The sequence below is a fragment of the Peromyscus leucopus genome, chromosome 7 (genome assembly GCF_004664715.2).
Source record: "Peromyscus leucopus breed LL Stock chromosome 7, UCI_PerLeu_2.1, whole genome shotgun sequence".
Taxonomy (NCBI): domain Eukaryota; kingdom Metazoa; phylum Chordata; class Mammalia; order Rodentia; family Cricetidae; genus Peromyscus; species Peromyscus leucopus.
Genome location: NC_051069.1, coordinates 48,468,239 through 48,491,944, shown reverse-complemented (window position 1 = coordinate 48,491,944; position 23,706 = coordinate 48,468,239). Strand labels below are relative to the sequence as shown.

The following is a 23,706-nucleotide window of genomic DNA, read 5'->3' as shown; positions in this document are numbered from 1 at the left end:
CCTGTGGCTCCAACTTCTGTCCTCCCTAGTGTCAGGCCCCGCGGTGGCATAAGCACGGAGCCTGATCTCCAAGGCCACTCGCCCCTCTGTCCCCTTAGCTTCCTGAGTCCCCCGACTTTGCCCGAGGGAGACAAGGGGGTGTGAAAAGTTGAGGGGGACCCATCTGCACTAGGTCCGTGGCTCCTTCCGAAGCTGGGACAGCGGGAGGCGCCGGGTCTTCTGCTCCGGGCGTGAGCGGGTGGTGGCATCCCGGCTGGGGGCGGCTCCTCCGCGCGGGAGGAGGCGGTGCGCCGGGCGCTGGAGACGCGCCTTCCCGGCTCCGGCAGCTCCCCGGGGCCGGTGGCCGCCGCTGGGCTGCAGGGCGGGCTAGACCGCCTGGCACGGCGTTCGCGGGAGCGACTGTCGCTCCTGAGCTGGGAGGATCGTGGTCCCCCGTGCGAGCCCTGCGGGTTCCGCACAGCGCCCGGTGCGCCCTTGGTCTCTCGCAGCGAGCAAGCGCGCGGGCCGGACACAGAGCCCGGGGACCCGGCCGGAGCTGCGCGTGCCGGGAGCGAAAGCCCAGCCCGGCTCCAGAGCGGCGAGCGCACTCTGCAGCGTCGCCTCCGATCCCCAGCTCCCGCCGCTCCTCCACCCCTCCTCCCGGCCCTGCTCTGGCGCGGAGGGGCTGACGGCTAACCCGCTGCGAGCAACTCCCTTAGAAAAAAGCCGCCGCATTGGCCGAGGCTGGCCGCAGGACCCCTCCTCCCGGGGCGCCCCCACTCCTCCCCCGCCGCTCCGGGCGCCCGCCTCCCTCCGCCGACTGTCTCCCGGCACGCCGGCCCACAGCCCTTTTGACTGCGAGCGGCGGCCGCCGAGCAGAGGCGGCGACGCGGGACCTGCAGTCGCCCGGGATTCCCTCCAGGTGACGATGCTCTGGTTCTCCGGCGTCAGGGCTCTGGCTGAGCGTCCTTGCCGACGCTCGCCTGGGATTACCTGCTGCGTCTTGCTGCTGCTCAATTGCTCCGGGGTCCCCATGTCTCTGGCTTCCTCCTTCCTGACAGGTAGGGGGGTGGGGGCGGGAGGGACCAGTCCTCCGGGACGCTGGGGTGGTTCTTGGGAGAAGCGGCACTGGCTAGCCTGGGGATGGGAAGGTGGGGAGCGCTCACCTTGCCTGCCCCTTGAGGGCGATGGGGATGCGGAGAAGCCCAGAGAAAAAGGGTGGGAAGGCTATGTTGAGGTAAAGAGATGGTGTGTGTGTGTGTGTGTGTGTGTGTGTGTGTGTGTGTGTGTGTGTTGTGTGTGTGTGTGTGACTGCTGTCTTCGACGGAGTGATTATACTCTGCTGTTTGAAGTTGAGAAATTCCCTGATTTACTTACGTTGAATCTTTTTCTCAATCCTTGTTTTAATCTTAACACCCCCCCCCCCCATGCAATTAGGGAAAAGACAGCGCCGTTTCCCGCACATCCCCTTTTCTCACTCCATAGGATTCCAATAAATCCACTGTGCTAGGCAGCGTTTTTAAAGCATGGCTTTCCAGACCTTGAATTTAAAGTAACCATCTTATTTTTAAAGGTTACTAATAGCAGGATATAATAATTATATGTTTTTAGGCAGGTGAAGACCTCGGCTGTTATTTTGAAGGACATGCTTTACTGACACCTGGTGCAGAAAACAGAAAATTTCTAAGAGAAAAGAGATTGCATTTTAAAAAATGATTTCAACCCACAACAGTAGGCAGATCCACCTGAAAGGCCCGTTTTTTGACATAGTCCTGAATTTCGTTCAACCCTAATGACCAGTTTGGTGTGTGAGTCTGTGTGTAGCTGAAATGCCTTCCAGAGCACTAGCGTTATTAAATATGTGCTTAAACAACTGAAAACAGAAAGCCTATCTACATACTGTAGTGACTTAAAAAAACCGTGTTAAGTAAAACTATTTCATACAGATTTGGGGACATTTGTTTGTGTGAGCTTGATAACTTCAAGCATTATGCATTTCAGACTACAAGCTAAAAGGTAAGATTTTATAATAAGATTCCATTAAGATAGACTTAAGTTTAAAAATATTTTCATCTTCATTTCAGGATCTGTTGCAAAATGTGAAAATGAAGGGGAAGTTCTCCAAATTCCATTTATCACAGACAACCCCTGCATTATGTGTGTGTGCTTGGTAAGTGGTCAAGTCAGGGGAAGCAAACTTAACTGCTGTCTCAGGCAAGTGCATCTGCTAAACATCACAGAATAACTGTCTTAAAATTGGTTTTGATCATTACAGAATTGCACGTAGCTTGTGCACTCAATCTCGTTGAATTTCCTCGTTTTATGGATTTTGGCAATTTCTACCTCGTCAGGCTGAGAATTCTTATCCTTGACATCACTGTTGTACAAGCAAAAGTCAAGATGGACTTGGTACAGCATTGTTTCAGGAAAGCTACAGTTTGGAATGCCTGCCACTACAATGAAGCCATAGATATCACTCCCACAGCCACTTTCTGCACTGGCTCTATCCTCTGAGCTCAGCAGGGAAATGCTGAGATAGCATTTAGGTACAGTGGTCAAGGATAAGACACTTGAGAAGGGAAAGAGATAACCGTCACAAAGGACAAACGCAGGGCAAGATGTAATCTTGGGTGGATTTCTCGAATTTCTTTGCCTGCTGTAGCTTAAGCTCTGTAATGCAGGCGTCTTTTCTGATTTGGAAGCGCAGGCCAGGAAGAAGGACCTATTCTTAACCGACCCTTGGCTGTCAAATGCTTGGTTAGTACTGGCAGTGTCTAGTAAACTCAAACAGATCATTTATTTCAAGTTATTTTAGCTAAAACTACTGATAATTCTGAAAAAAAAAATAGCCACTTGGAGGAGATTAAGTTTTACTAAAAAGATTTTTTTGAGAGACATATAGATCTACAAAGAGCAACATTTTTTTTTTTTTTTTTCTGAAGAGTGTTTTACAAGCCATTTACTTTTGGCAAAACTTAGTTAAAATTACACATCATAAAATCCTGTTGGAAATACCTTAAGGCATTTAAGGGCAGATTCCTAAAGTGAGGATGGCTTGTTATCCTATCAGCAGTAGGGAACCACAGAGCATCTGACTCTGCTCAGACAAAAGCCACACTATCTATGCCTAAAGGACCCAGACTCCTTTGTGACAAGAGATGAGGTCAACGTTGAGAAATGATAAATGGGTTTGTGCTTGCATCAAGTGATTATCAGGCTCTGGACTAAAGAAATCCACAGAAACAGGTAGACATGCTTGTCATTGGCTGAGACGATGGGCTCTGCTGTCTGATGAGAGGCGCTCCGTTGTGTCCATAAGCTGCTGTCTTAACCGTCTTCACTAAAGGGCTTGTTGGAAATAAGTTCTGAGTTTAAAATTTGACTCGGGTACAGATTTACAAGTGTAGCGTGTGAATAATATAGTCCTCCCTTTTCATTTGCTTGTATACTGTGAATAAATGATTTTATTTTATTCTCAACATCTTAGCAGAGATTATCCTAAGGAATATTTAAATATGCTGAGAGCTCTACGTGTGACTGTATTACTTTTCTTTTTGGTGATATTACTATTTGTGAAGTTTAAATATACATTCTGAATTTTTGCAAACTACTACCAAGTAATATTATTAAACATTCCCCACAAAGCGATTTCCTTTCCTGGTATTCCTATCCCCATGATAGACAGTGCCTTTCTTTCAATGTGGAGACTTAGTAATATGAAAATTGACATTAGAGTTATTTGTTATGTGCTTTATAAAAGTATCACTTAAGTTCTTTAGGACAGAAAGAACATTTAGAGGCATCTGTAGAGGACAAGTCTCAGTCTTTTCTTGTGGTCCTGGCAGTAGGTCTCACCCATTAGCCCTTCAAACTCCTTCCTTAGCTGCTAAGCCCAGTGCTATGTGACCATGACTTTGGCAGAGGTTTAGAAGGATGAGCCCAAGTTCTCAGTGTTGTTGCTTCTCCTACATCTGTGACGGCTTTAGTCAAACCGAGGGAGAGAGTAGGTGGTGAGCATTTCTCTCTGTGTCCACTCTAGTAAGTTTACAGGGGATCTGCTACACCCATGGATTTCTTGCTGGATCGTCAGGAGGCTGCTTGGTATTTTTGTGCTTTGGTTGGAAAAGAGATATATTTAGTAAATTGATAGTATTCGCAAGCAAACATTTCCAAAACCTTATTTATTTGCCAGGCAGTTTCCGAAGCCTGCATTATTTAACTTGATCCCCATAAAAATCCTTTGAGAGTTTTCTGGTCTTTTTGAAGATGAGGAGGCTGAGCTTTATGAAATTCAGTAGCTTGTGAAGGTCATACTTTATCTGCACAGTATTTAATATTTTATCAAAATTACTGAGCTAACACTCAGGGTCATGGCTGTCTGTCTTGGGCACACACTCATAACTAGGAGAAATGGGCTAGCTGCTAAGCTAAGCATGAGAAGACGGAGAAAGGAAAAAGCCTGTTGAAATTTCCTTACCTTCAGGCCTTCCTTGAGTGAGTTTGTTTTGTTCCTTTGAGCCATTCAGAGCTCAGTTAGTTAGCAGTTAGTCACACTGAATGAAAGCAAAAATCTCTTTACGATTTCAGCTGACCTGCAGGGAGCCTTGGTCCTGAGTGGGGTTTACGTATGAATATTGGAAGACATGTGATAGTTTAACTCAGTTTTGGATTAGGGACATAGGAATATTTAGTTTGGGTTGGTCCAGCTTTTTTGGAATAAAGTAGTTAAGGCTGGGTGTAAGTTCCTCTCTTGTTTCATAACATGTATGAAAAAAAAAAAGCTAACCTTCAATGTATGCTTAAAAAAGATGAAGGAAGCTACAGTTGGAGGGAGTCAGTGGCACAAAGTCCTGACTGTAATTACAGTGTCAGGACTTGAAAAACCCCAGAGAATCCACTCAGCCTGATTTAACTTTTTAAGGTTCGGAGTAGTTCAGAGATAGAATAAACATGTTTCTGTGGATGCTCCGAGGATCAGGACTGCAGTGGACATAGTGAGCAGAAAGGAACAGTTTCGCCCGGATTGATCAGTTTCACAGGCCAGAGCATCCTGCCAGAGCCAGCAGTGGTCCAAGAATAGTCTGTGAGTTAGGTGGCAAGGGAACCTCGTTTAAAGGTGGGTGGGTGCTGGGTCTTCAGTCCCTGAATTCCAGGGCAGAGGTGAGAAGTGGGTCCGGTTCTGGGGATCCAGGCAGGCAGTGTACTCTGGAGAAACGTGTGCTTTATTGTTTGGTGAAAACCCAAGCCACAGTGTTTGCACCTTGCGATCTTTAAGGGGACCGAGGAACCTCAAACTGTTTTGTTTCCTGACTTCCCTCCAATAATGCCCAGGACAACATGTCCATGCCTGTCCCAAAGTCCTGCTGTTGGGGGCCGGTCACACTCAGGTACATGACCCTGCCGCAGCTCTCTGCCCCATGGCCACCTCGAAACCCACCAAGTACAGGAGGAGGGGTGTCCACACTCCTCGGTCTTTCCCCACCTCGCTGCAGCTGAGGAAGTGGTGGGAGCCAGTGAGTTCCGCCCAGGACTAGAAACCTGAGATAACTTTGGAGTCTGGGACACTGAAAACCAGAAGTCAGAGCTTAGTTTGGCGTACATTTTGTTCAGCAAAAAACATTATTCCTGAGGTTGAAATTTCCTCTTTTAAATCCAGAGGTGCAATGTAGAAATGGGCCCTCGCTCATAAAAAGCCATGCGAATTCCCTGTTACAAGAAGCAGGGCCCCACCTATCTTGGAGCTGACTGCACAGCTTAACAGAGCCGACCTTGTCTGCTTGTCTTCCACTTTCGTAATCGCAAAAGTCCTCTATCGCCCAAGGAGCAGCTCGAGCATCTCCAGAGTCTCAACTGCCTCTGCCTTTGGGGTTTCAGATCGACAGAATCCTTCTGTTTTCCACGGTTCACGTTCTCACTGCCTGGAGTATGGCAGAGTCCATCAGAGCTCATGTTAGGCCCCTGGTTGCGATAGGATTCGAATCCTGTGCCAGTGCGTGCTGGGATATGAAGTAGCCTGTTGAGTCAGAGACATTGGGCTTGCAATGTGCACATGTAGAGAGAGCCGTGTCCTTTTTCTCACAAATGTCTCAGGTCGTTTCAGAAGTGATCCAATCTATTTATTTGTATTTGTTTTTGTTGTTTTTTAGGTAATGTTGGCTGACGGCCTTTCACATAGAGCCATTTTTGAGGAAAGGTTACTTAAACAGTTGCGCTGGCAAATTGACAAAGGCTGACTCTGAGACAGTTGCTTCTCCACAGTTTTCTAGGCCCAGGGGAGCAGAGCACACCAGAGGCCACTGAGGCCCTGAGGCAGAACTGGCATGTGCACTCAACTGTCCACTTCCGCCATCTGCTTCTGCTGGCCGCTCACCTCTGGAAGATTTCCGAGACTCATCTCCACCCGGCCAGCTCAGGGCTCTGTGGGAGGGGTCAGAATGAATTCTGAAGGCTGGAGAGATGGCTCAGCGGTCTTCCAGAGGTCCCGAGTTCAGTTCCCAGCAACCACATGGTGGCCCACAGGATGGTTTTTGAGCTGGTAGCACAAACTGGTTTTGGAATATGGAGACCGTTTCAAGGGTAGATGCAACTTTTGCTTGGCATCCTGTCATTTTGGGGAGGGGGTCTAGCTTAGGAATTTAAGAAGCCTGGTCTCAGCCAGGCGGTGGTGGCGCGTGCCTTTAATCCCAGCACTCGGAAGGCAGAGCCAGGTGGATCTCTGTGAGGTCGAGGCCAGCCTGGTCAACAGAGGGAGATCCAGGACAGCCAGAGCTACACAAAGAAACCCTGTCTCGAAAAATCAAAAAAGAAAAAAAAAAAAAAAAAAAAAAAAAAAAAAAAAGCCTGGTCTCACATCTAAGGGGTGGTGAAGGCACCTGTTTCCTCACGTGGAAAGTGGAATGGATATCAGTCTAGCCTGTGGGCTTGCCACGAGAATTCAGTGGTGTGGAACATCGAATGTTTAGCTTAGGACTTAGACTGTAGGAAGTCCCCTGGGATGATTTTTTTTTTCTATGTTGGTATTATCCTCTAAATTATTATTTCCTCAGATGAACTAGTCTATAGATGTTTGTCAGAACAGAATACTCCCACACACAAAAAAAAAGCTGATGGAGAAGAGGCCTAGGGGTGATATCACAGCCACCCTTCTCTGTGACCCCAATCGATTACGTTAGTAAAGCTTAGGGAGGCTTATGTCCCTCCTACTTGAGCTGGCTGGTCGTGGCTGCTCCTTATTGGTCCATTGTTCTGTGGGCCCTGGTCTGAGTTTTCCCCTTGCTCTCTATTAAATATGAAGGAAAACTTTCCATGGGAGTGGGGCCTCCTTTCTTGTAGGGTATTTACATCTCCGTGCCTGTGGGGTCACCTTCGCTTGTACTTTCATTGGCAGAGATAGGGCTGAGCTGTGGTGCTTCTGGAAAGGCTGCCTAGTCGTCTGGCATCATGGGGATTTTCCTGGCCTGCCTTGTGGAAGTCTCGACCCAGCTCCAGACCTAAGTGCGCCCGCCTTGGCTGCTCGCTTACCTATTGCCCCCCTTCCCAGCCCCTCGAATGCAGCTCTGCCTTCACCTTGTGCATCAGTAGTAGCCCACGTTTCAAGTAAAGAGACTAACACTGAGCATGGAGTGTGCCTCCTGCTACACTGAGTGAGGCTGGGAGACAGAAGACAGCAGGGAGTCAGGCAGCCAGGGGCCAGGAAAAATAAAACCAGTGAATAAACGTCGGTTGGGTAAGTAGAGGGTCTCAGCTTCTCACACAGTCTTCGTGGCACTCAGAGTGGTTGGTGATATCCAGAAGCCTTTGTGATTAAAACAAGCTAGGGCAGTCGCCTCTCCCTCCCGTGTGTGGCGACCAGGTGTGCTCAGTGGACTTGGGGCCAATCATCAAGTGACCTGGGTGTGTGTTTGGAGACCTGTTGATTCCTAGTTCTAATTTTATAGGACGTTGCTCAAGGTGTTAGGAGGAGCAGGCTATAAATTCAGTCCCACGGTACTTTTTCCTTCATTCATACCTCTCTCTGCCTCCGTTTTGTTCCATTAGTTCCAGCCTGATCCATGTTTAAGTCATTGTAATGCTCGGGTGCCTTGACTCCTCAAGCCCAATGGGACAGATTTTTACCCACAGCCTGGTGGGGTAGAAGAATAGATGCATAAAAAGGGATTATAAGCTGGGCCTGTCCCTTAAGCCTATGACCCTAATTACTTGGGAGGGTGAGGCAGGAGGATCCTAAGTTTAAGGTTGACATGGATGACTTAGTGATAGGAGACCTTCAAGATGAAAAACAATTTTTTTAAGGCTTTGGAGTATATAGGTCAGTGTTAGAGAGCGTTCCTAGGATGGGTTCTAAGTTCAATACCTGGTACAATAAAGTCATAAACAGAAAACAATAAAAACATAAAGAAGAAACAACAAAACCCAAAAGGTTTACAAGAATGACAGACTTCAGCTCACTTAGGTTAGAGATAAAATTGCATTCTGGTGGTGAGACCTTGGTGGAGGCAGGGGCTGGTAACACGGTCTGGGCAAAGCATTGCAGGAGGAAGAGGAGTGTGTGCTTGGGTTGTGGGAAGAGGCAGTCCAAGGCTCTTGAGGCTCCGATGGAACAGGAGGTAAAAGCTCTAAATGAACCAGCCCGGGAGCCCTTGCATGTCATAATAAGGAAAAAAGTCCCACGCATGTTATTGGGGTCAGAAGGGGCCATTTAATATTCTTGCAAGCCACATGAAACAATACGATGTGTCATTTAAATGCCTGTAGGAGCTCTTGTGGCAGATGTTGAGAGTGGAGAGGCCCGAGTCTGGAAAGCAGACTGCAGAGCTGTGGCGTGCTCAGGTGACAGCAGGCATCTCATGGCGTGCAGTGGGGACGGAAAGGCGGTGTGGTGAGAGGTCGGTGTCGGGAGAAGACTCCCACCAGTGCCCCGGTGGGGTGGACGGCATGGAGACTGTCACTGCCATGCAGCCACTTGCTCAGCATTTAGCACTGCTGCCAGGATGAACGATGGTTTGCTCTCAGGACGCCCCACTGAAACCCTTTTTGGGGTGCCGGTCTCTCCTTACTCTTACGGAGAGCCTGTGCTCTACTGTGCTGCGTCACCCAGTGAGCAAATTGGTTACCATAGGGATATCCATGAGTTCAGGTGTCACTGCAAGCCACAAGTGTTGACTCCCTTGAAGCTGGAACAGCAGACAGATGTGAGGCATCACGTGGGTGCTGGGAATTGAACTCTGGTCCTCTGGAAGAGGAGCAAGTACCCTTAATCACTGAGCCATCTCTTCAGCCCATTTTCACTGATGACGTAAGACATTGGCCACTGTCTCCTGGAAAGAGGCATTTTGAAAACGCCCCATAGGCTCTTAAAATGGGCATCTTGATCTGTAGAGAGACCAGGACTGGGTGACTGTCTTCGTAGAAATAAACACCAGGGGCATATGCTTGGGATTTGAATGGAGATTTTAAAACCTGAATCTGCGAAGTTAACCAGGAGGGCCATCTTGACAGAAAAATACGTATGGGGATCCTTATGTAAGTGAAACGGACTATAGTTATGGAGGCATGAAGAGAAGGTAAAGGCAGGGGACAAGGCAAAGGTGTTTGTTGAGAAGACAAAGACCAGAGTTATGAAATGTGGAAGAAAATTACACTGATAATTTAAGGACAATTCAAAGTGGGAACTTTCTCATCATCTGCCTGGACTGTCTGCGACAGGAATGGTCCTCGTCCTCCTGAGAGCTGCTGGGCGTTTGCTTAGGAGGCTGAATTGACTATACAAGGGATTTGCTTGGAACCCTGTTGTCAATAATCCAAAGCTAAGATTGCCATAGGGATTTTGAAAAAATTAATGCAAAGATCACAACATTTTCCAACTTTGATTTTAAAAGATCTTACCAAAAGTGAATATATAAATACCACATGAAAATTTAAAAGGTACCAAAACAAAACTAATTTCACGGACAGAGGTAATATACCTTTTAAGCATGTTTTGGAATGTTTTTATGGTTAAATGCAGAATGGATCAGGCCACACAGGGGCATATTTCTTTTCTTAGGAATAAGAACAACAATATAAAAGAGTCTGAGTAATATTAAAACTTACCATTATAAACATTTAAGTTTGCTCTATTAAACTGTTAATGGTGCTTTAAAAATATTATGATATGATTTAATATCTTAAAATCTAAGTCTTCAAGTCAAAGTACGTTCTTTGCTCACAAAAATTTTAATGTCCATTTTTACCAGCGATATACAACATTGGAGGGTGATTTTGTGTCTGAGGGTGTGGGATCAAGTTTTACCCAGGTCAGTTAGTAGTTATCTGTCACTTAACATCTCTCTGAGCCTTAGTTGTGGGCTCTGGGAAAGTTGCTGAGGCTGTATGCATCTCATTTTAGTTGGTGGGTTCAATGAGATGATTTGTGAAAGCCCTTTGTAAACAGTGTCAAGGGGATTATTATTAAAGGCAAAGACTTTTTTAAAAATGTGACATCTCCTGGGTGCCTCGGATGCTTATGCCCCTTATATAAAGTTGGAGAGTGTTTGCCTATAACTCATGCACAGCCTTCTGTATGCCTTAAATTATATCCAGGTTACTTTTACCCCATGGATGTGGAGGGCCAGCTGTATTATGCTGTAAGCCAGGTTTGGGCTCAAAATTTATTAAGCACATGCCTTAGGAATCGCAGTATAGTTCTAAACTCTAGCCCTTAATAGTTGTGTGGCTTTAGGTAAGTTGAGGCATATTTCTGTATCTTGATAGCCTCCTCTTCATGGTGATGCTCTTTCACACCAGGGTGTGAGTTAAAATATGTAAATTCTCTAAACCTGTTCTGGACTGTGGGAAAGGCTCCCATCTGGGAGTGTGTGGAATCATTGTCTGGGACCCTTCTAAGAAGTGCTTGGACTCCTAATACAATTAATTGTCAATGCCTGGGAAATGTGTTCCCTCTGAATTTGCTCAGGGTAGACAATGGGTCTCAAGGGAAGGTAACTTTGGTCCTTTTTGTACAGACAGGAAGCTCCAGCACATTTGGAGGTTGGCAAGGTGGTTTGCTTGGTTTCTCATCTGAAGCGTTCACTTGCTTGGTCTGCGTCTAACTTCGACAACGAATGAGTGTGGAATGTTCAGTGAGACCCAGTCGTCCTTTGGTGGTATTTGCCGCTGCATCGGGAAGAGGCAGGCAGGAGGCACAAAGTGAAATTCAGCACTGAGCAGGCCTTGGAGAGAGTGTGATATGGTCCACTTGACTGTGTACCCCAGTGGCACAGGGTCTTGTTCTACACAGAGCTCAGACCAGATGAACTTGGCTGAATTTGAGCATGTGGACCCAGCACACATATGCTGCTTTGGCCTTGCTCTCCCTCTGAGAGCACCCCCTTTCTTCCTTCCATGCATGTGTTGTGTGTTGCCCGTATGCAGAACTTGGTTGAGTTCCTGCCTTAAGGGATAAAGTTCTGAAGAACTTGTCATGATCTTTCCAACTGCCCTATAGCGTCACTGAGAGGTCCAGGACCTTGAGACTTGAGTGGGAGCAGGACTGGAGTTTCCTGTTTATAGTTTAGGTTAACACTTGGGATGGCTCTCCCCAGAATGGAACTCCACGTTCCAAAACATGACTCTCCCAGAAAGCTTGTCACAAAAGGTCACCCTCCTCTATTAACAACATCCTAAATAATCACTAGAACAACACGCACCCCCCCCCCCTTAAAAAGCAAATATAGTTGCATTTGAAAATACAGACTCTCTTAGACATTAAGAGCTGTTTGTATTGTGATGAAAGGAATGATCCCTCTTGTAGGAATATCCTGCTGTCAAGAGCAGAGTGGTTGCTGACAAGGCAGGAGCTGCAGGGCAGGGAGTTTCTTCCACTTCCAAAAGTCACAGTGAAAAATGCCCCCAGTCCAGTGGCTGGCCCTGGAACCTGGTCACCTCCAGCCCCATCAGTGAAGCTAACTTAGAAATCTTGACACAGGCCTTGGTGTTTATATTAGCTTTTGGATGTCAGTTCCCTTGGCTTCTGGAAGCTGACTCTGTTGAGAATTATGTTTTTCTTTGAAGGACAAAGGCCTTATTGTATGTACATGTCCTGTAGTGTAATGAGCTGTTAAGTTTTTTTTTGAATGTTAGGTGATGGGTGGGACTAACCCAGGCCTTTGAAATAAGAATTTCACAGATCTGTAAAACAAATGGCAATTTTAAAGTTCCATGTAGGTAACATAATAAGGGAAAATGAGAGGGTGGGTGAGTGTCACCTTTACTGACCACAGCACATCCCCCAAATGCATCGCTTTGATGGAATTATCATGAAATGCCTCTGAGTGACGTTACCCTGGGGCTGCTTCAATGAGGAGATTAATACTGGAAATCAGAACTATTGTGAACATTATGTTCTAACCTAGAGGAACTCAGGACCATTGTGAACATCACATTCTAACCTAGAGGAACTCAGGACCATTGTGAACATCACATTCTAACCTAGAGGAACAAAGGACCATTGTGAGCATCACATTCTAACCTACAGGAGGAACTCAGGCTACTGTGAGCATCATATTCTGTTCTATAGGAACTCAGGATTGTAGCGAACATCACATTCTAACCCAAGGAGCTATTTTTGGTCAAATAAGTAGATTTGGTTAGATGGTTCCTTGTGGCTGCTGGTGTTACAAGCACAAACTGGGCATTGTAGTTAGGTGCAGTGGCCTCTCTAATCCAGCTGCTGGCCTTTGGATGCTGTGGGTAGCCGCAGGAGGGCTGTTTCCAGGAGAAACCTGCTGGGCGGTGGAAAGGACTCACACAAACCAGAAGACCTGAAGCTGCTCTTCCATTTCTTTGGGCCTCAACGAGAGGTCGCTAGCATCTTTATCTGGACATTTTCTTTTTCTTTCTTTTTTTTTCTATTTTTTTATTTAAAGATTTATTTATTTATTATGTATACAGCATGTATGACTGCAGGCCAGAAGAGGGCACCAGATCTCGTTATAGATGCTTGTGAGCCACCATGTGGTTGCTGGGGATTGAACTCAGGACCTCTGGAAGAGCAGTCAGTGCTCTTAACCTCTGAGCCATCTCTCCAGCCCTATCTGGACATTTTCTTAAACTATTTTCTCAAAAGCTTTTGAAGCCTGTCTTCTGAGGTTTCTTTGGGGTTTAATCTATGAATTACAGAATTAACATTACCACTTCATAAAACCCTTCCTGACATCTTCATTCTTCCCCATGTTCGTTCTTAAAGCATCACAATGAAAAATACTACTTTCTATTTTATTTCCTGATTTAACTACCATTTGTACCAAGATAGTAAAATCAGTCTCTCTTGGCTTAGAATGTAGACCAGCATTACATTAGCAACCTGAATGGGACTCAAAGCTTTTGCCTCTGCTACAGACCACTACCTGGTATATTCCTATATTTCCCTAAAGCAATAGTTCTCAACCTTCCTAACACTGCGATCCTTTAGTGCAGTTCCTCATGTTGTGGTGACCCCCAACCATAAAATTATTTCATTTCGACTTCGTAACTGTAATGTTGCTGCTGTTATGGATTGTAATGCAAATATTTGATATGTAGGATATCTGTTATTGGATCTCTAAAGGGGACATGACCCAGAGGTTGAGAACCACTACCCTAAAGGCTTCTGAGCACAGCCCACTTGGTCTCTCCTGCTTTCTGCATTCATTGTGTAAAAGCAGAAGCATGGAGACATTCATGGAAGCAGTGCACTGTGGTCTCAAGGGACACCGCTTTTATGAATGAGAACACATGAAAGATGAAACAGACATTCTCCCACGTGGGAGCTGCTATATCAGAACAGTTGGGATCCGCCATGTTTATGTCCTTGTGGGGAATTGGGCCTCTTAGGTTTTTGAGTTGTGGCTATTTCCTATTTCCAGGTCCATGTGAAATAGTGATTCTGGTGCCTAGTGGGAGGCAGCAGAGTTGCTGGAGCCCCGTTAGAACATGGGTGTGCACTAGTGAGGGCTCACATGGTGACTCAGGTGAGAATCTAGTCTAGGGGAGAGCTGGCTGGCAGGAAATGACTTGCTTTCTTTGTGTGTCTCCTTGGTCTTGGGCTGATTCAGGAGGGACAGTCTCTTTCCTTTGCTGGGAGAGTGTGCATCTCCTGGACTAACTGTGTGACCAGCAGCAGGCTGGCTTCCTTTTCCTCCCTGGGCACAGGGTGTTTGGGATTTCGTAAAAAACAGTGCATCCCCCTATTTCATCCTGAGCAAGAGCAAAGACATATTAAGAAAATTTATATTTAGGTACTCATTTGTTTGGTCTAGAAATACAAAGCTCTCAAATCTTGCTGTTATGAGATTTTTGATATTTATCTTATATTGCCTGATACAAACAGCAATTTCATGTGATTCTACCTAATATATATTTTGAAGATCTTTTAAGGTTGGGAAAAAGAATTTATTTATTTTTAACCCTTTGCATGAATGGGAAGAGTATGTGTGTGAGAGTGCATGCGTCTTCACCAGCCAGAAGCATCTGATGTCACTGGGGCTGGAGTTACAGGTGGCTGCATGCTGCTCTAGGAGGACCTCTGGTCCTCTACAAGAGCAGTTGGTGTTCCTAACCACTAAGTCATCTCTCCAGGTCCAACCCTGGGACTTTTGAAATGCACATATCTATCCTGACAGGTTATTGCAATGTACTTGAGTTCAGATTGAATTTTGATCAGATTCATGAACTAAAACAAAATGTGAAAATACAGTAAAATGTTTCTCAGTCTGTGATACAGCAAAGCATGTCTCAGTCTCTGAATATCCTGCTCCAAATCTGTGCTCTTTCCATCCTCCAGCCCCATCTGAGAGCTACAGGGCAGTGGGGGGGGGGAGGAAGGGGGAGGAGGCGTTCTCAGCTCTGTGGTACAGCACATGCTCTAGCCTCTGCAGGGCATATGGGAATTGCATTGAAAGACTAAAACAGGAGAATGATCGATGGCTGCTCATTAAACTCACTGCATATTTATTGAGCATTTATGTTAATAATGCCCCAAGGCTCTGCAAGATTGAAGAAACAGTTTTTACACAAACAAAAAAGAGATTAAATTATGTTTGAGAAAGTTTTGAACTTAGGTATCTTTGATTGTTTCTGAATTCTTTGAAAGTTGATTAACATGTACCAGCCCAAGATACTAACTCTGGCTGTCATAGTTAATTATCTAGAGCAAACTATGCCTCTTTGCCTGATGAGATGCTATATATTTATGTATGTGTGCAGGTAATGTAATATTTTAGTTTGCAGACTATTGTTTGAGGGCCTAGAATGTAGGTGTGAGTGTGTGATGGGACCAGCAATTGCATGTGTAGTTTGAGGCCCTGAGAAACGTATTTTGAACACCAGAGATAATTGACTGTGTTGTGGCCAGTGGTAGCCCCTGCCCTTCTTCCTCACACAGTTCAGTTTTGACTCCCTGTCTTCCCTCATGGCTGTAGGTCATTAATAGTCAACAGTGAGAACCTTGCCTTCAGTTCTCAATTCTCCCGCCAGGCCCAAGCAGTGGGGCCTCTTTCATTTTAGCGTCCATAGGCACCACCGAGGGGACCTGCCTAAAACACACTTTCCATCAAGACACCGGAGAATATGTCAAGCTAACAAAACCTTCTGGTGCTTTTTAATGTAGGGTCTAATTAAAACAAAATTCCTCCCAATGGAAGGAAGCTTAATAGAAAGGAAAAGATGTAACTATAAATATAAGTTTTTATGTCCATATTTAAGTCATGTTCAGGTACAATCGAGACTGTCACTGTTGAATAGCTTCGTAATAGACTATCATTTATGTCACATCACTTCTGTGAGGCTTTCCCACATTTCTCTTGTACATTAATCATTGTTATTGAAGAATTCGTTTTCTTTTCCATATTGTCTCTATCAAATCTCTGGTTTTTCACTTGGAATTAATCATTTGGTCTTCAAAGCCTGTATGTAGAAAGCTTTTATCATAACTCTCACTGCTGCTTCCTCTGAAGTCTTGAGTTGCATAGTTAGCTGTCTACTTTGCTGGATAATATGCTTGTCCAGGACACGAGTAGTGTCTATTTCCCATGAGCCCTAAAGCCTGCAGAATATTGGCCTTGCAAACTTGAAACTTGGAGAGTCAAGTCTGTGTTTGCAATCTGGGGACAGTCTGAACTGAATTTTCCTCAAAGCCACCTCGTGAGCTAGGACAGGGTTTCTCCAGAAACTGACTTCATAGTTCAGGTGACTAAGGCACACAAAAGTAAATCACATTGCAACCACTGTAAACTGGGAATGACAGTTCAAGTACCAGAATTCTGCTTCAATCCTGAGCAGACTCCACTGGGAGCCTTTCCCAACCACAAAGGCTGAGAAGATGCCCCAGGGCTCAGTGAGAGGGCCCACCAAACTGATTCACTGGGGAGTATATGTTTAGCAGTCTCCTGGGTCTGTTAGGTAGAACCCTCCCTGGCACCTTTGGGTTGGACTCCTAGGTTGATGCCAGCTCTTTCATGTGCTGGGTTCCCAAGGGGATGCTCTGTTTTCTGTGGTCTTTCCATGATGGTCAGCAGCTGCATGATGAAGCTGATGTGATGTCTGTTTGTTGCTTCTTCAGGATGAGGCAGCTAGATGTAGCAACTTGACCAAACATCCAGGGGTTTATGACTGTCTGCTGGGATCCAGCAGCACCTGGAGGGTTGAAAGACAAGTCACAAGGAGTAGAGGGCCAGGTGAGGCAGGGGTTAGAGACCCCCGTACCCCAGTCCTTCAGACCCCCAGAGCAGCCACAAGAGGCCGCTTTCTTCTACTGACAATTCTTTCTGGATGCAGCAAAGACCTTCTTTACTAGAGCTGAGCCACCCTGGCAATTGTTGCTTTCTTTCTCTCTCCCTTGGCTTTCCTCCTCCTGTCTACACTTTCCTTTGCTCAGGTTGAGTGTGAAATCAAGCTGACTGGTTCTCATTCAAGTCACTGGTCACTTAAATGTTGGTCACATTGGTAGACGTTTATTAGTAAATTTAATGATAATTTAAGAAAAATTTAAATCACCCTGACATTCTCTTGCTTCCGAGTCTCACCTTTATTATCTCTGTCATTATTGTTCTTCACTGTGTTATTTCTTTCTCTGTTATTAGCCCAGCATTTCCATAAGGTCACCACTCTCCTAATTTTTATGTATTGTTTTTCCAAGTCTCAGTTTTTTAGTTCTTAGCTGCAGCTAGCAAGCTGAAATGTACACACAGGCATCAGAGATGATGGTATATGTTCTCCCTGTTGACAACATGGTGGAGATGGTGTATGTTCTTCCCGTTGACAGCATGGTGGAGATGGTGTATGTTCTCCCCGTTGACAGCATGGTGGAGATGGTGTATGTTCTTCCCGTTGACAGCATGGTGGAGATGGTGTATGTTCTTCCCATTGACCGCTATGTTCTCCCCGTTGACAGCATGGTGGAGATGGTGTATGTTCTTCCCGTTGACAGCATGGTGGAGATGGTGTATGTTCTTCCCGTTGACAGCATGGTGGAGATGGTGTATGTTCTTCCTGTTGGCAACATGGTGGTGAGACATTGGTGTGAACAGAGTGTGTTGTGTGGAGCTGACTGACCTTGGCCGTGGATGATCTGGGGAAGAGCCAGTGCAGGAGCCACTTACAATCACTACTGAGGGGTAAAGAGGAACGGCTGGGTAGAGCTAATGGGCTAGCTCAGAAGAGAGTCAAGTGGCCAGGTGAGGCCTCAGTAAACATTTTTCACTAACAATAGTTGCTAATATAATGTAGCCTAGCAAAAAGAAAGGTCTGGAGAAATTCTAACAGCCTTCCAGTATGTGGGAGGGGAAGATTATGTTGAAAGGGCAGAGGAGAACTGATCCCAAAGTTGCAACATATCCCTAGTTCAGCTTCTCCTCAAGGCTCTGCCTCTCACTGGCTTCTCGAATGAGTCCCAAGTTGCTTGTGGGGTCTTGGCTCCCCTGCTTCCTGGCTGAGGATAACTGAGAGCACAGGCTTTTTCTTGGAGCCCTGGCTCTGTTACAGATGAGTATCATGGTCCTAGTTTTGAGTCATATATCTTAGGATCAGAAATTGAAAGCAGGGTTTGACTGTGGTCTCTGAAAGTTGTAGCGTTTTGGCTTGAGGGCTTTGTAAAACTGAGAAGAGAAATTTACACTGAGAAATTTTCTCTCTCAACGCTTTCCATTATTCCTACATGCCCAGTGCTCTCTCACAACCTGTATCGTTTTTAATACCCCCTTGGCCTTTTAGTGAGTCTGAGCTCTCTTGTTTGGGGGTATTAATTCTAAACCTTTTCCTTGGTATTCTCAGTACTTCTGGCCAATCAGAATATCGTTAAATTCAAATCTGCTTCCTCATGGACAGCGGCTGGGTGTGGTGATCACACAAGGGAAAGGCGTGACCTGTAGTTGTCAAGACAGTCTCTCTGATGAATGATGGGCTCCAACCTTGGGATCTAGGTACTTGGGTGGTAGTAGGTGCTCGCTTGGTAGGTTGAGGGTAGGTGGTAGGTGGTTTGTGGTGATCACTGAATTAGTACCATAGCTCCAACCAGTGGTCGCATATAGTTGGAAATGCACACACGTGTGTATGTGTCTGTGTGCCTAAGAACCCACATGCACTGAACTTCCTTAGCATTTGAGAGGTTGATTAGGGTTCAGATTAGTTGACTAACCTTTTTGTAATGGATATTTATCTTCTTAAACCATCTTGGCACGACTCAGCCAAGATGTTTTCTTCATTCTCTATACTACTTTGTATATACCTATCATTGAAAATGCTGATAGTTCACACACTTATGTTCTCCTTCCCCTCCTTCCCCTAATCCTGAATCATCTACCTACATATTCACTTAGTAACTCCATTTGGATGGCTAGCGGCATCTCAACTTGAAACAATGGATTAGGAGGTCATGTTTCAATCCGCCCCCAAGCCCAGGTCATTCAAGCGTTAATGTCCATTACAGTGCTTGTTTACTCAGCCCCTCAGCCACTTGGTCCGTATTCCTTGATTCCTTTCTGTTGCATCCTGTGGCAGAAGCCAAACCTTGAAGGTGTATTTGGGGACCGACGAGATGACTCAGTGAGTAAAGGCTCTGCTGTCAAGGATGACAACCTGAGCTTGATCCCTGGAACCCACGTGGTAGGAAGAAAGAACTGACCCTCGAAAGTTGTCCTCTGACCTCCCCATATACGCAGAACACGTTTGTACACCTCCATGTGTGTTCACACCCATACACAAATAGACATGTAACTTTAACAAAATGCGGCCCAAGAGATGACTCAGTAGTTAAGAGCACTTGCTGCTCTTGCAGAGGACTTGGTTTGGTGCCCAGCACCCACATGATGACTTACAACCATCTGCACCTCTAGTCCCGGGGGATCTAACACCCTCTTCTAGCCTTATCATGTATCAGGCATGCATGTGGTACAGGTACATGCAGGCAACACACACACATTTTTAAAAACTCAGAAAATTAGAAATATATATATATTATATATATATATATATATTATGTATGTATATATATGCAAAACCAACTGGTGGCATCTTTTCTCACTGAGCCAAATTTGAAAAATAATTGGCCTATAGTCTTATGCAGTTTGGCTCAGGATGCCATCTTTTAACTCATCCCTTTCTTTCCTAGCCCAGCTGCCTCCTTGGTTCCTCACTTAGACCACATGACACCCTGTCCAGGGCCTTTTGCACCTGTCCTGGTCTGTGTCTGGAACAAATGTATCTGTATACTTACTCGATCTTATTTCTTTGCTAAGGTCTCTGAGCAAATATTCCCATCTTAGAGGGACGTTTTTAAAATTACTCCTCCACATAATGGCACTCGATGTCATTCTTTTCCTCTGTCCTGATTTATTTTCTTCAGAGCCCTCCCCAGTACCTGCTATATCATGTACATATTTGTTCCCTTAAGTCTTCCCTGCTAGAATGTCAGCTGCATGAGGACATGATGGCTCATGTACCCACAGTGTTTAGCTTAGTGATAAGCTCAATTAGTCCATATCTATTTAATGAATAAGTTTGTGCCATTTATACTTAATGCTTGTGATTCAGCAATTTGATCTAAATAATCGTCTTCCTTAATAATACATTAAGAGCAGCTTGCCTTTCTGCTGTAAACCCTGCTGCTTTTACATCATGATTGCTAGTTCTCCTCACAGGTCACATTAACTTGTGATCATGCTTGATGCTGGGAAAGTGGTAGAAATGCACTGAAAGATGAGATGTTATTTTAACAAACACTCTTGTAGTCACAACAATCTATGTAATATAGGAAGAAAAATTGTAGATGATTCCAGCTTAAGATGGTTCACTTATATATATATATTTTCATTTATTAGTTTTCTACTTTATAAAACCAGTATATGTTCAGTAGAAGCTTCATTTCATATCTTGAATTTGGATGTTTTCCTGGGCTAGTAATATATGATAGATAATTTTTTAGGGCAGTGACCTTCCATTCAGCTTCAAGATAACAAGGCGGGGGGGGGGGGGGGGGGGAAGGGAGCCTACACTCTACTATTGTAATATCTTATAATATCATGATTGTAGTAAATGCACTTTCTATTTGGAGTATTTATTGATGCATAATTCCATGGTAAACCAAGGAACATCCTATAAAAATGTATTTCAAAAATACATGCTACAGCTCATAATTGTTGATTTTGAAATTGTAATTAAAATCCACGTTGTTTGTAGTTTATATTTTACTTAAAACATGTTATAGGTATACATACTGCTAAAGCATGCTAATTATTGCAGTTTCAACAAGAAAACAATTGCCTGGGATGAGCTCTCCTCACTTCTCCATGTATCTGTAAAGCAAATTGCTATAGCACAGGTGATTCTGAGCTGGGTGGCTGCTCCTTTATTTGGGTGGGCTATAGTGCTGGCCAGGAAGAAGTTTCCTTTGTGGGCTGTGAGCCCCAAAGGGCTGACATATAGAGGTCACATTCTGTATCAGTGAGATAATTGTGTAATAGAACAGTTTAAAGGCTCATTCAATGGCCCACGAAGTGTCTAAAGAAGCAGGATGCCTGGGGTGATCTCAGAGGTTTTGGCGGTAGAATTTGGTTGTCATGTCTATTCCTCCGTGATGGGCAGGAGGGCTGCTGACCACTTCTGTGCAGCACTGGAGATACTTTCGCTGCGTTCATGCTCCGCCCCGTCTCTCTTGGACTGTAAGCTCTTCTAGGGCAGAAGATGTATCTGATTCATATTTTCTGTTCCCAGCAAATCCTGGCAAAATGCCTGGCTCACAGCAGGGCCTCAAAAATATTTGTTAAATAGACTCATGTTTTTTTCTTTTTCTTTAGTCAGATAGAGTGAATTATGCAGTGGGAGTGTTTAATCCACAGGAAACTATGCTTATAGCCAAAACATCACAGCTCTAAAGGCCGATTGTTTTCTACTGATGACTTTGTCTGTAGATCTGTCAAGGCTGAGAAGCCTGTCTTGGAGCGAGGCTTTGTCAAGAGGAATGGTTGAGAATGATAACCAGGGTTGATTTTTTTTTTTTTTAAAATGATGTACATAAGAATTCCTCCAGCAATGAGTTTGCACAAAGAATGCTTTACAGGTATCCAGCCTTCTCTATTTTTTCATAATACCTTTAATCTCAGAAACGGATTATGTGCTAATTTGGCTCTTACTGATGGTTTAAAGAGTTTGGAAATGGAAACTCGTAGGTTAAAATTACATTCTAAGCCCATGAAATAGGCCTGTGGTTTCTCCAGTTCTTCCTGACATCTGCCTGTGCCCTTGGGAGAGCTTGAATGGAGAGAACACACTGCTAATGGCCGTAGTGGATGAGTCAGAGTGACTCCAGCTCAGAATGGCCCGCATATGGGGAGGCTGTCTGAGGCTGGGGTTCTCTGGACTTTGAGCTGCTCGTGCCCTCTTGCTCCTCTGCCCAGTGTTACTCAGACTGACTGCATATCCTCTGAGCTAGTGCCAACTCTGTGCAGCTTGGGGCCAGGGATCTTTCTAGCATCTGGGGCACTACACTGCCCTTACAATGACATAGAGGCAGGACTCGAGCGTCTAGGCCACAACCAACTGGGCCTTCTGTCCCACGGGGACCTTTGAAAGGCCCAGTGATTGCTGGTGGTCGGGGTCAATTGTGCAGATGTCTTTAAAAGTGTCTCACTGGTGACCAGAGAGTTACTTTGTCAAAATGACAGATGGGTTTCTCCACCCTGCCATTTCCCGGGGATGTCAGCTCTGTTCACTTGTCAAGATCAGGTACTTTTGTAACTCCCACGGAGCTCAGCCTTTCCCTGGGTGATCCTCAAAAAGTCTGCCCTGTGGCTGGCTATTGACCCACAGGGATGGGAATACTTGGAGACTTAGGTTCAGGAGATAGGTGCCAACATCAAGGAGCTCAATCCTCCAAGGGTGGCTTTGCCAACCATATCTAAGACTTTTCATTTCCGTGTTTTAAACACATTTTTCTTCTTTAATAACAGCGTATGTACATAATTGAAAGGGCCCATTGAATTCATAGACTTTTTATACCAGAGATCCCAGCTTCTGATATATGTAACTTGGGAAAGGGGTCTTTAAAGTGCTGTGGTCACTGTCGTCTTTATTGTCACATTTTCTGCTTTCCTATGGAGTTGCTTTTTTATTATTACAGTTATTTTGAGACTATAATTATGTCATTTCCTCCTTTCAAACCTCCTCATATTATTCTCCAGTTCTCTTTCAAATTCATGGCCTCTTTTTTCACTAATTGTTGTTACAAACATGTATTACATATTCATAAATTCATAAATACAATCTGTTCAGTCTGTATACTCTTACTAGCATGTATAGTTCTAGGACTGACCTTTTGGTATTGGATAACCGATTAGTGTACTCTTCCCTGGGGAAGACTATTTCTCTTGCTCTCAGCATCCCTTTGTTACCTGTAGTTTTTTGGGTAGGTTGAGGCTTTATGGGCTTTCCCCATCCACATTAGCATGTCTACTGTTATTGTTCTTGTTTAGGCAGTCATGTTGGTGCGACTTTATGGGCTAAGGTTCTGACATTGCTAGGAGACACAATCTCACAGCAAACTCCAAGATTCTCTGGCTCTTACAATCTTTCTGCACCCCAAAGTCTTTACCTTCACCGTACACTCCCTCCATACCCCTGTTAGCCCTCACAGAAGAATGCTTTGCCTTCTGTGATCCTGCTGATAGCTGGACCAGGTCACCCAATACGGCCCATCATCTCCTCTGTGACAGAAATCCTGAGAAAGCCATAGGACCATGCCTAGGATTTCCTAGCCCCCTCTTTCCTGTTTTCTTTTGGGGCAGGGAAGAAGCCAATTCATTATCCACCATGTGCTGAAGGGTGCCCAGCTGTGTAAAATAATCAGAGGTCTTAGGAGAGGCCCAGGGCCACTTGTGCGTGCAGCCACATTCCTTTGCAGGGTCCACTCCCCTCACCCCTAGTTTGCAAATTCTTTCTTCCCAAGTTAGGAGTCTCTGGGGAGTATTCTGTTCATCTCCCACTTCCTTCCATTTTCCAGTTGTTGGAGTCCCTTTGGGATGGGGGAGATTTGAACATCTGGCCAAAATAAATGAAGGGTGCCAATGTTTTTCCCCTTTCTTCACATGCTTGGTTCCTGTCCACCGGGGAAGAGGGCACAGCATACCTTTTGGTTTTGCAGTCTGCTTCGAGTGCGGTGGCAGAGCAGTGTCCGTGACAGGGCCCATGGTCACAGTCCCTGTCTGCTCTCTAGCCAGTCTG

The 23,706-nt window shown here is 45.2% G+C and overlaps 1 protein-coding gene across 1 annotated transcript in view; it reads left to right on the top strand.

The window, feature by feature from the left end:
• The first annotated feature begins 345 nt into the window (after positions 1–345).
• The window catches only part of Bmper (BMP binding endothelial regulator), a 252,291-nt gene continuing 228,930 nt past the window's right edge, over positions 346–23,706 (top strand). The window contains exons 1-2 of the mRNA XM_028872563.2: positions 346–1,040; positions 2,064–2,149. Coding sequence (XP_028728396.1) covers positions 908–1,040; positions 2,064–2,149 — 219 coding nt within the window. The 5' untranslated portion in view covers positions 346–907. The remainder of the gene's footprint in view (positions 1,041–2,063; positions 2,150–23,706) is intronic.